The sequence below is a fragment of the Schistocerca gregaria genome, chromosome 8, assembly GCF_023897955.1.
Source record: "Schistocerca gregaria isolate iqSchGreg1 chromosome 8, iqSchGreg1.2, whole genome shotgun sequence".
Classification (NCBI taxonomy): domain Eukaryota; kingdom Metazoa; phylum Arthropoda; class Insecta; order Orthoptera; family Acrididae; genus Schistocerca; species Schistocerca gregaria.
The window spans coordinates 87996756-88010069 of NC_064927.1; the positions used below are offsets into that span (position 1 = coordinate 87996756).

The following is a 13314-nucleotide window of genomic DNA, read 5'->3' on the forward strand; positions in this document are numbered from 1 at the left end:
GCTCGTAACAAAAGCACAAACCACAGTCAGTCAGCACACACAAACAGGTAACAGGGATGATAAAATACAAACAGAGAGTGCCAGTGATGTGCTAATCCATTCTCATTATCACTTTGACAGCATTTTGGACATTTTAGGAAAATGGGTCAAGGAGGAGAAAGAAAATGCATCAGATAACAGGGAGGAAGAAATTAACAGGTATGGAGCTGGTAAGGATGAAGATGAGTTAAACGCTTACATCTTCAACAGTGTTGGCTAACTGATGGCAAAAGTTTCAATAGAGGAAGTAGAGTCAGTTTTGCAAAGTTTTGGAGAGGACAGATTGATGGATGAAGGGGATAGTAGTATTAATGAGGTCAAGGAACCTATTAGCTGTATTGACTTGCCACAAACTGTAAAAATGTAGAGATGCAGTTGCTTACAGGTAGAGAATAGTTTAGTTAATGTGCACCAAACGAAAGTAGAGGAAGTTGTCAAGAGCTCTGATTTAAAATGGGTAGGCAGGTTTGGAAAAGTAGCTGAGAATGTAGAAATTGATGACCCATGAATCTATGTGTGAATGTACTTGCAATTGCATAAAATTACTTTAGTTGGAAACAGACTGTAAAGGCTTTGTTGGATGACTTTTTTTTTGGAAACTAGAGTAACTAATCCTGTTATAAAAACTGACATCTCAGAAGTAACAGAGAGTTGTCTTCTTGAGAGTGGCACTGAAGTAAGTTCTTTGTCCCAAGCATTCTTTGATTCTAACCCTAATAAAAATTAATTTACTGTCATGAAAGGAACTGGTTTAAAAATAAAAGGTGCTACTGGAAAACTTTCTAGGCCAGTATAACCTGAGGCTTTGATACCAGTTGATATAGGTGACTTAACAATAGATCAAATTTCTGATAAACAGAGAGGCAGTAATAATGAAGCATGGAAACAGCCTATTAGAGTAATAAGGAATAAAAGATACTTGCAGGTAGGTACTGAATTCAGTAATAATTCTAGTGCGGAAGAGAACTATATCCTAAAAGAAATAGAGGCTAAGGTGCACCCAAAACATCAAATTGCTGATAAAAGAGCTTCAGACAGAAAAAGGTGGTATAATGAAAAAGCTTCCCCACTAGTTTAAGTTTTGGTGATCTTGTGTTAGTCGAAACTAGCGAAAAATCTAAGAAAATTTCAGTGGAAACTAAGAACTTTATGCATGTTTAACAAGGACCATTCAGGATAATAAGTAAACCTCATGCAAATGCATACCATTTGGAATATGCACTAGGTCTATGAAACACTGTAGATCTGAAGTGATTTGGAAATGACAGTAACTAGTCTATGTACGGAGCCTGCCGCTCTTTGGCAGGTAGACAGTTTGGCGTACTGTGTGGTCCCAGATGGATGAAACTTTATTTCATTCTCTTATTCTGTCCTATGATAACAAGTAAGGAATACATGTCTTCATGTTGTACATATGCTGTAAGTCTGTAATGTCTTCCTAGTGGGTAAGAATTATTCCCGAAAATGACTACACGCGAATGACGACTTACATGACAATATGAGAGGTAGTTTTATCATCATCATTTAAGACTGATTATGCCTTTTTAGCGTTCAGTATGGAGCATAGTCCCCCTTATAAAATTCCTCCATGATCCCCTATTCAGAACTAACATTGATGCCTCTTCTGATGTTAAGCCTATTACCTCAAAATCATTCTTAACCGAATCCAGGTATCTTCTCCTTGGTCTACCCCGACTCCTCCTACCCTCTACTGCTGAACCCAGGAGTCTCTTGGGTAACCTTGCTTCTCTCATGCGTGTAACATGACCCCACCATCTCAGCCTGTTCGCCCTGACTGCTATATCTATAGAGTTCATTCCCAGTTTTTCTTTGATTTCCTCATTGTGGACACCCTTCTGCCACTGTTCCCATCTATTAGTACCTGCAATCATCCTAGCTACTTTCATATCCGTAACCTCAACCTTATTGATAAGGTAACCTGAATCCACCCAGCTTTCGCTCCCATACAACAAAGTTGGTCGAAAGATTGAACGGTGCACAGATAGCTTAGTCTTGGTATTGACTTCCTTCTTGCGAAAGAGAGTAGATCATAGCTGAGCGCTCACTGCATTAGCTTTGCTACACCTCACTTACAGTTCTTTCACTATGTTGCCATCCTGTGAGAATATGCATCCTAAGTACTTGAAACCGTCCACCTGTTCTAACTTTTTTCCTCCTATTTGGCACTCAATCCGTTTATATCTCTCTCCCACTGACATTACTTTCGTTTTGGAGATATTAATCTTCATACCATAGCCCTTACATTTCTGATCTAGCTCTGAAATATTACTTTGCAAACTTTCAATCGAATCTGCCATCACAACTAAGTCATCCGCATATGCAAGACTGCTTATTTTGTGTTCACATATCTTAATCTCACCCAGCGAGTCTATTGTTTTCAATATATGATCCATAAATAATATGAACAACAGTGGAGACTGGTTGCAGCCTTGTCTTACGCCTGAAACTACTCTGAACCATGAACTCAATTTACCATCAACTCTAACTGCTGCCTGACTATCTATGTAAAGACCTTTAATTGCTTGCAAAAGTTTGCCTCCTATTCCATAATCTCGTAGAACACACAATAACTTCCTTCCAGGAACCCTGTCATATGCCTTTTCTAGATCTATAAAGCATAGATACAATTCCCTGTTCCACTCGTAGCACTTGTCCATTATTTGCCGTAATCTAAAGATCTGGTCCTGACAACCTCTAAGAGGCCTAAACCCACACTGATTTTCATCCAGTTGGTCCTCAACTAATACTCGCACTTTCCTTTCAACAATACCTGAGAATGCAAAAGCTTCCCCACTAGTTTTAGTTTTGGTGATCTTGTGTTAGTCGAAACTAGAGAAAAATCGAAGAAAATTTCAGTGGAAACAAAGAACTTTATGCATGTTTAACAACGGTGATTAAAGAGATACCTCTATAGTTGTTACAATATTTTCTGTTTCCACATTTAAAGATTGGTGTGATAACTGCTTTCGTCCAGTCTGATGGAAGCTGTCCCGACTCCCACGCCATTTCAATTATCCTGTGTAGCCATTTAAGACCTGACATTCCACTATATTTGATGAGTTCCGACTTAATTTCATCCACCCCAGCCGCTTTATTGCACTGCAATATATTGACCATTTTCTCCCCTTCCTCAAATGTGATCCTATTTCCATCATCATTCCTATCCCACTGTACATTGAAATCTGAAACATTACTTATCGTATTTTCACCTACATTGAGCAACTCTTCAAAATATTCCCTCCATCTGCCCAAGGCGTCAACAGGATTCACCAGCAGGTTTCCTGTCATTTCCTTCTTACCTCCCTTTCAAAGACTGCTAATTACACTCCAGAACGGTTTTCCAGCAGCTTGACCCAAAGTCTCCAACCTGTTTCCAAAGTCTTCCCAAGATTTCTTCTTGGATGCTGCAATTATTTGTTTGGCTTTGTTTCTTTCTTCAACATACCTTTCTCTGTCTACCTGAGTTCTAGTATGTAGCCCTTTTTGATACGCCTTCTTTTTCCTTTTACAGGCTGCCTTGACTGTGTCATTCCACCAAGCTGTTTGCTTCATCCTACCTTTACACACTACTGTTCCAAGACATTCTTTAGTCATTTCTAGTACTGTGTCCCTGTACCTTGTCCATACCTTTTCCAATGACTGTAATTGACTACATTCAACTAACTGGTACCTTTCTGAGATTGCTGTTATGTACTTGTGGCTGATTTCCTTATCCTGAAGTTTCTCCACTCTTATTCTCCTACATATGAACCTGACCTCCTGCACTTTCGGCCTCACAATCCCAGTTTCACTGCAGATTAAATAATGATCAGTGTCATCAAAGAATCCCCTGAATACACGTGTGTCCCTCACAGCCTTCCTGAATTACTGATCTGTTATTATATAGTTAATGACAGATCTGGTTCCCCTGCCTTCCCAAGTATACGGGTGAATGTTCTTATGTTTAAAAAATGACTTTGTGATTACTAAGCCCATACTGGCACAGAAATCCAAGAGTTGTTTCCCATTCCTGTTGGCCTCCATATCCTCTCCAAATTTACCCATAACCTTTTCATACCCTTCTGTTCGATTTCCAATCCTGGCATTAAAATCACCCATGAGCAGAACACTGTCCTTGTCCTTTACTCTAACAACTACATCACTGAGTGCCTCATAAAAACTATCCATCTTATCTTGATCTGTCCCTTCACAATGCGAATATACTGACACAATCCTAATTTTCTTGTTAGACACTATCAAATCTATCCACATCAGTTGTTCGTTTACGTATTTTGCTGCAACTACGCTGGATTCCATTTCTTTCCTGATGTATAGCCCTACTCCCCATTGTTTTATTCCTGCTTTGACTCCTGACAGGTAAACCTTGTATTCTCCCACTTCCTCTTCTTTCTCACACCTTACCCAAATGTCACTAACAGCTAAAGCGTCCAACCCCATCTTACTTGCAGCCTCTGCCAACTCTACCTTCTTCCCAGAGTAGCCCCAATGATATTAATAGCTCCCCATCTCATTACCATTTGTTTGCAGAGTCGTATCCCTGGTTTGTCAATTGGAGGTGAGGCTCCGTCACCTCCAAAGGTCCGAGGCATTTTGCTCTGATTGTTGCCAGCATGACATTTAAAGTAACAGGGAAGCAGGTTGCTAGCTTTACTTGCCCCGGGTCCCATTGGGTTTTACCCCTAACAGTTGAGGGACTAACTGGTGGATTTGGTAGTCTTTGCCGTCTGAGCACAAAGGTAGTTTGCAATAGTAAATTCTAAATGTTAAAATAACACTGGGTAACATATGAGCACTAATAACGGAAAATGGCTGAAGTAAATAAATAATACATACAATCCATTAAAATGATTACTATCTACAAAATACAACATATTTTGTGTTAAGAGAAGTTACTGAAACTGTAAATTGCTAAAATTTGAAACAACAGACTCTGCATAAATTAATAATTTTTGGTTCGGGTTAAGACTGTCTAAAGGTAAGGGCAAGTACTAAAAAGGTGCCACCAGATGCTAGCCAAAGTGTTTTGATATTAATTGGAGGAGATGTGAAGTGGTGCGAGAATCCCATCAAAAATGTAGGTAAATAATGAGTCGGCAGGCTGATGAAGATAACAGGGAGAAAGAGGTGCAGAAATATAAGTATAAATGAAAATAGAGAGAAATAGGAGTAATGACGTCAGTAGGCTGACAAATATGGTGAAACGTGGAAAATTAATGAGTAATTCCCTCATGTCTAGTGAAGAGATCTGAGAAACACATGATCTTGGTTAAGCAAGGTGGTCAACTAACAAATAAATACAGACAATGAAATACAGGTAAACAAATACGTTAAGAAATTCAGCTTGTAGAATATTTGGATGTAATAATAAAAACAGCTTTCTAATTATACCTCTGACACAGCAAAATAACTGCTGTCAAACAAATTACTTCTTTAGCACACTAATCCACATGATAATTGAGTCGTATGAAGATGGAAATTAAAAAGGTTACTCAATTTTCTACTTAAAGCAGTATCCAAAATAATAAAGTAAACTGCAAACTAGCCTAAAAAGCAACTGACACAAAACCCTATGCTAACTTTCAGAAGATAACAGCTATGGTAAAAAAAATATGCAAAGTGCACGATTCAATAACAAAGCAAATTATTGTCAATAATGGTTTTGAGGAAGTTAATAATTTTCCAAACAGTAAATTTAAAAAAAGAAACTATTTCTGGTAGCTTCTCAACTGTTTATTTAAACGATAGAAGGAGAATACATTATGGAATGTGTTTTTCCCGCCCTTAGATGTTAGTTGAGAACAGAAGCTTAGGCTATGTTACCTGTTTCTCTGGTGCAAGGAGGAGGAGAAGGAGGGTACAATCTAAAGTGAATCCTCCCCTTTCCCTTTTGTTATAATGAAAAACAGCAAAGTAACTTTCCACCTCTACCTCTAACATTTTAGTGAAAGTGGTTCATATGGACACACACAGTGGTGCCCACGATTGTGATTAAATAAGTGAGTACTGAAAAGTGAAATCTTTTGTGTGTTTCTCTTTCTGGTAGAGACTGAAAAATCTAAATCGAAAAAGTATTTTTTTTTTTTAAAGAGCTATAGTAGCATCCCTTGTTTCTAATATTTAATTTTGTTCAAACATAAATTTTTTCACAAAGACAAATAGGGAGTGATGGGGTGAAACATGCGCTGTATCATTTGAGAGATACAGAGGCAAAGTGAGTGGACCAGAAATTACCCCAGTTCACTGCTACTAGTGCCACATCATAACGTGCCTATGCATAGCACCATAATCTAAGAATGAAATTAAAAATTAAAGTAGCTTTTCCAAACTTTGTCAACATATGTTTCAGTATACTAACGTTAAAACTGTTAAATCTCATGAATATCTGATGAATACATTTCACTAAATACATTGTTTCAAGCAAAAAACAAGTGGTGTTAAATAACAAAGCTAAAAAGCCAAAAATTATTCAGAGTGTGCAAATGTACGTCACAATCAACTGTTACAAGTCTCAACTTGATCAGAGCAATATTTTAGTCAAAATCTGCATTTTTATGAAAAATTGAAGGCACTAAACATTAGACTTAGAAAGATGAAAGCTGGTATGAAGCTTCAGTTTGATGTGAAAACATTAACTACGTGACCCTATCTCTAATAGTTTTCAGGTAATTCACTAAAGATTAAATTTGGAAGAATAATGTCCTGGATAAACTGACTAAACCAGAGGTTGTACAGAGTTTCAGGGAGAGCATAAGGGCATAAGTGACAGGAATGGGGGGAAAGAAATACAGTAGAAGAAGAATGGGTAGCTTTGAGGGATGAAGTGGTGAAGGCAGCAGAGCATCAAGTAGGTAAAAAGACGAGGGCTAGTAGAAATCCTTGGGTAACAGAAGAAATATTGAATTTAATTGATGAAAGGAGAAAGTATAAACATGCAGTAAATGAAGCAGGCAAAAAGGAATACAAACGTCTAAAAATGAGATCGACAGGAAGTGCAAAATGGCTAAACAGGGATGGCTAGAGGACAAATGTAAGGATGTGGAGGCTTATCTCACTAGGGGTAATATAGATACTGCCTACAGGAAAATTAAAGAGACCTTTGGAGAGAAGAGAACCACTTGTATGAATATCAAGAGCTCAGATGGAAACCCAGTTCTAAGCAAAGAAGGGAAAGCAGAAAGGTGGAAGGAGTATATAGAGGGTCTATACAAGGGCTATGTACTTGAGAATAATATTACGGAAATGGAAGAGGATGTAGATGAAGATGAAAGGGGATATACAATACTGCATGAGGAGAGTGACAGAGCACTGAAAGACTTGAGTCGAAACAAGGCCCTGGGAGTAGACAACATTCCATTAGAACAACTAACGGCCTAGGGAGAGCCAGTCCTGACAAAACTCTACCATCTGGTAAGCAAGATGTATGAGACAGGCGAAATACCCTCAGACTTAAGGATAATATAATAATTCCAATCCCAAATAAAGCAGGTGTTGACAGATATGAAAATAATCGAACTATCAGTTTTATAAGTCACAGCTGCAAAATACTAACATGACTTCTTTAAAAACAAATGGAAAAACTGGTAGAAGCCGATCTCGGGGAAGATTGGTTTGGATTCCGTAGAAATATTGGAACATGTGAGGCAATATTGACCTTACGACTTATCTTAGAAGAAAGATTAAGGTAAGGCAAACCTACGTTTCTAGCATTTGTAGACTTAGAGAAAGCTTTTGGCAATGTTGACTGGAATACTCTCTTTCAAATTCTAAAGGTGGCAGGGGTAAAATACAGGGAGCGAAAGGCTATTTACAATATGTACAGAAACCAGATGGCAGTTATAAGAGTCGAGGGACATGAAAGGGAAGCAGTGGTTGGGAAGGGAGTAAGACAGGGTTGTAGCCTCTCCCCGATGTTATTCAATCTGTATATTGAGCAAGCAGTAAAGGAAACAAAAGAAAAATTCGGACTAGGTATTAAAATCCATGGAGAAGAAATTAAAACTTTGAGGTTCACCAAAGACATTGTAATTCTGTCAGAGACAGCAAAGGACTTGGAAGAGCAGTTGAATGGAATGGACAGTGTCTTCAAAGGAGGATATAAGATGAACATCAACAAAAGCAAAACAAGGATAATGGAATGTAGTCTAATTAAATCAGTTGATGCTGAGGGAATTAGATTAGGAAATGAGACACTTAAAGTAGTAAAGGAGTTTTGCTATTTGGGGAGCAAAATAACTGATGATGGTTGAAGTAGAGATGATATAAAATGTAGACTGGCAATGGCAAGGAAAGCGTTTCTGAAGAAGAGAAATTTGTTAAATGTCGAGTATAGATTTAAGTGTCAGGAAGTCATTTCTGGAAGTATTTGTGTAGCCATGTATGGAAGTGAAACATGGATGATAAATTGTTTGGACAAGAAGAGAATAGAAGCTTTCGAAATGTGGTGCTACAGAAGGATGCTGAAGATTAGATGGGTAGATCACATAACTAATGAAGAGGTTTTGAATAGAATTGGGGAAGAAGAGGAGTTTGTGGCACAACTTGCCAAGAAGAAGCGACCGGTTAGTAGGACATGTTCTGAGGCATCAAGGCATCACAAATTTAACATTGGAGGACAGCGTGGAGGGTAAAAATCATAGATGGAGACCAAAAGATGAATACACTAAGCAGATTAAGAAGGTTGCAGTAAGTACTGGGAGATGAAGAAGCTTGCACAGGATAGGGTAGCACAGAGAGCTGCATCAAACCAGTCTCAGGACTGAAGACCACAACAACAACAACGTCTTTATATGTAATAGATTAAGTATCATTTATATTAATGATAGGAGTTCTGATTACAGCACTTGATTACATCCATTAAAAAATAAAGATATAACAAACTTCAATGCTTTGATGTAAATATCAATCAATACAAGGACTCGTAACGAAGTAGTTTAGCGGTCATGTTCTTCTACTGTCAGTTCCATTCTAAAAATTATAGCCGGCAAAGTTTAAATCCCATCAAGCTAAAAGTTTTTCTGTGCTTAAAGCCAACTTAACTCATTTATACAAAAATAACAAAGTTTCTAAATTGATAAACAATAGTGTTATTTTATAATGTGTGTCTGAGAAATTGGCCTTTTAGATGCTGCTACCAGGGCATAAACCAGATAAAGGCAGATGTTTCATTTGGCATTCCACTGCGTCCATACACAAATACGGCCTGAGAGGCAATGACACACACACTTTGCACTGAGCTATCACTGTGTCTGCATCAGTCAAATGCCGACTTACATGCTGCCTCGGACAGCGTCACTGCCAGTCTGCTGCTAAATGCACGATTTCGGTACAAATAGGAAGCGAACTCTTGACAACTGTACACCATTCTGGATCATTTAGATTTCTGAAAAACACATTTGGCACACAGTTATCGATCGGTCCACGTCAGTCAAACACTGACTGCCTCAGGTGACGTCACAGCCAGTAAGCTGCTAAACGCACATTTTAGGTACAAATAGGAAGTGAACACAAAGACTGTACACTGTCCTGGATAATTTAGGTTTCTCAGAAGTAACTGTTTGTGTGCCACCTATAATATTAACAAAACCACGTTGCAAGTAATGAGATTATTTTCCACTTTTGTCGATAGCAATTAACTTTGATGATCAGAAGTCATTATTATGTTTTGTGTGTGAACTGTTACTGAATATCTGAATCAGATTAAGTTCAAGAACTTTTATTTATAATCGTAGTTCCTGATCCTGCTCAGTAAATAGTTATAAGAAACTTTTCTTTCAATGAGTGCAAGAACAATGTAGACTTGCAGACTGGAAACTATGGTCAATATGTTCTCCATCACTTTCTGGCTGACTGCAAAAATAATTTTTAGGCTCTTGTAAAAAGTCAGTGATCAACTAAGAAACACAATATATTAACTCACTGCCCCACAACGAGTAACAGTGACCAACAGCCTGCTGACTGCTCACTGAATCACTAAAAATCACAACACAGTCAAGGAAGGCCTGTTTTATCAAAATCATTTCCTATCCACAGTTTTATAGGCAGCAGTATAAATTATGTTAGCAGCCTGGTAATCCTGCCAGTACATCAGGTGGTGACAAACTTTCAATACTAGTCCTAATTTGTGGTCTGGGTACTAAACAAAGAGGAAGATTGGGTGGGGGAGGGGACTGGTGGGAAACAAGAGGGCATGTTCTACAGGGGTTGTATGGAGATCCCAGCAAACAGTCTTGAAACATATTCGAACTGGAAATTCCACATGAGAGTGGATGTCACGACGTCACTGCTCCTTCTATGCAAAAAGAGTTTGGTAAGTTAGATGGCTGGGAAATTGTCAGATGGTAACTTTAGGTGAGTAAGAGGTGGTACCATCAGAACTGAAGAGGTAAGATCCCCACTTTGGCAAGGAGGCTGCCTACAGGACTAGTACAGAAGATGACAGTGGGTAATCATACTCCACAATGATGAACTGGGTTCAATGATTTCAAAGCCAAACATTCTGCAGAGCCACAAACCTGGTAACCACTGTTCAACTGGGGTGAGACTAGACCCCAGTAAATATAAAGAAAGGACCATCATCTGCACACCTAGAGGATTGACAACAAAGCAGTCGGGGGGGGGGGGGGGGGGGGGGGGGGGAGATAAGCTTTCGCTTGCAATTGGTCTTTAGTTAATGAACATGGGTGAGCCATGTCAGCTCCTTAACAGAGAGGAGTCCCAAAAACCAGGACTGGGTAACAATGCCCAAGTGCCGAGCACGCAATTCAACAGGTAGGTGGATCAGCCACGTTTTGGATCAGTATCGTGTGCTGCCTGATGCTTCTTGTCACTACTGAGGGTAATTTGAGGGCTGTGCACAATTAGGATCTTCATATTTATTGCCCAATCCCAAAGTCAATATTTCTGCAATGGTTTCACCTTTCGAGACAATAACCATGAGCACACTGTGCCCACCTCACCCCAGGCTAAAGTAATCGACCAAATCAAATAGCCTGCACAACTGTCATCATGAACCTGACAGTGTGTGCTATGCACAAGTTGAAACTCGCAATGCGCTACTGCAGGAACACTCTTCCTCACAAACTGGATGATCTCAAGATGGCTGCTAACAATCAGGCAAGGCTGGAGCAGCTACACCTCAACCACTTCTATAAGAGGGAGAAACACACACACACACACACACACACACACACACACACACACACACACACACACACACAGTTTCTGGCAGCCGAGGCTAGGCTGACTGATGTGCCTGATGGGAAAAGCATTCAGTGGGCAGTGGACAATATGAGGAAGGCTGGAATGGGAAGGCAAAGGGATAGCAGGACATGTGCTGCTTGTGGGAACATGCAGGGAGATGGTAGCAAGGGGGCAGGGCTGCTAGTTGCACTCAGGAGATTGGAGAGAGAGAGGAGGGAGGGGAAAGATAAACAGAAGTAGAGGAGGGGATAAAGATTACTGGGTACACTGGTTGAATAACAGGCTGTGCAGTCCTGGAGTGGAAACAGGGAAGTGCATAGGTAGGTGAAGGACAAGGACTAGTGAATCTTGAGGCCAGAGGGATTACAAGAATGTAGGATATACTGCATGGAGAGTTGCTACCTGTGCAATTCAAAATGAAGCACATCATGCTGGGCAGCACATTCATCAACTCGGTACTCTAGCTGTCTCTCAGCCGCAGTTTGTCAGTGGTTATTCATGTAGACAGGCAGCTTGTTGTTTGTTATGCGCATGTAGAAAACCGCACAATAGTTACAACTTAATTTGTAGATCACATGACTGATTTCACAGGTAGCCCTACCTTTGATGGGATAGGTGATGCTTGTGATCAGTCTGGAGTAGGTGATGGTGGGAGGATGTATGGGACAAATCTTGCATCTAGGTCTATTGCAGGGATATGAGCCACGAGATAAGATGTTAGGAGCAGAGCTGGAGTAGAGACGGACAGGGATACTGTGTAGGTTGGGTCAGTGGTGGAATTTCACTGGGCACAGGTGGGAAGAATAGTGGGTACGATATTCTTCATTTCAGGGCATGATGAGAGTTTTCTCCTTCAGAAAAAGGTCTTTTGTCCAAAAACTTAAATGTATAGCAGTCTTTTTATTGTGCCTGTCTGCGACTCGACATCTACTCTATTTATGTTATTTTCTTATACGTTTATTGTTTTGATCCCTATTCCTCTTTAATGTAAGTCCACATACTTTTACAGATTTTCAGGTAGTACAAAACTTTTATGATTGGTATATTACACCAAACAAACAAGCACACAACTTACACTGGACTCCATTTTCCACGAAGAGGCTTGCTAAATGCAATATCGATGCCAGTCGTTCTCTTGGAACCGTATCTGTACTCGAAGTTGACTTTCTCCCCACGACCAAGCAGATTAGGTGCCCGTAGTCCGACAACCAGAGATCCCTCGTTGTTCCCCACCATTGTGTTCACTCCTCCCATCAGACGTTTCAGTTCACGAACATGGAATGTTACCTATTTCAACAAACATACAAGTGTGATACAAATATTGTATACTTGGTTTGATATAAGAGGTGATGTGTTTTCTGTTGTGTTCAACAACAAATATACTCTGAAAAGAAATTAAAATGACCAATGAAGAAACACACAATATGTCACCATGTGGTTACATTTTCACAAAAGCTACAATAAATAGGAACATGTCTCTGGATAGGGCACACACTAAATGTGTCTGGAAATGACACACACAAAAAAAGGAAGGAAGGATTTCCAAAAACAGTTCCAGAAGAGTATGTGCAAAGGAACTGGAGGCAAGGAGGGAAGACACTTCATATCTTTGACAATAGCACATACAGCAACATTCAGAAGGAAGTGAAGGAGCACCTTTTGGAGGTGCTAAGGACATATACATATAGAAGAAAACTGGGGTGGTGGTGATGATGTCAGACAATGATATAAGATGACAAGGCCTTGAAAGCAACACATTATACTCTATCATCACAGCCATTTGCCACAGATTTCTGATGAACCCTTCGCAACGTCCTCCAGTTGAATGATGTTTATATCCTCCACTGCCCCTCCCTCCCCTTCCATTCATATATGGTGCGCAGAAAGAATGGTTCCTGGCACAGATTCCATGCACACTAAGATGAGTCTACTATTGTCTTCCATGGTCCCTGTGGGAGTAATATGAAGGGGATTGTACTATATTCCTAAATTCCGCATTTAAGACTGTCTCACACAGATTAAGATTAGCTGTAAATTTACTTTTCGGCTCATGAA

General features: G+C 39.6%; 1 protein-coding gene across 1 annotated transcript in view; it reads right to left on the reverse strand.

Moving 5' to 3' along the window:
* Positions 1-13314, reverse strand: part of LOC126285341 (sorting and assembly machinery component 50 homolog B) — a 110764-nt gene that overhangs the window by 56222 nt on the left and 41228 nt on the right. Inside the window, exon 5 of the mRNA XM_049984657.1 lies at positions 12335-12546. Within this exon, the coding sequence (XP_049840614.1) occupies positions 12335-12546 (212 nt within the window). The remainder of the gene's footprint in view (positions 1-12334; positions 12547-13314) is intronic.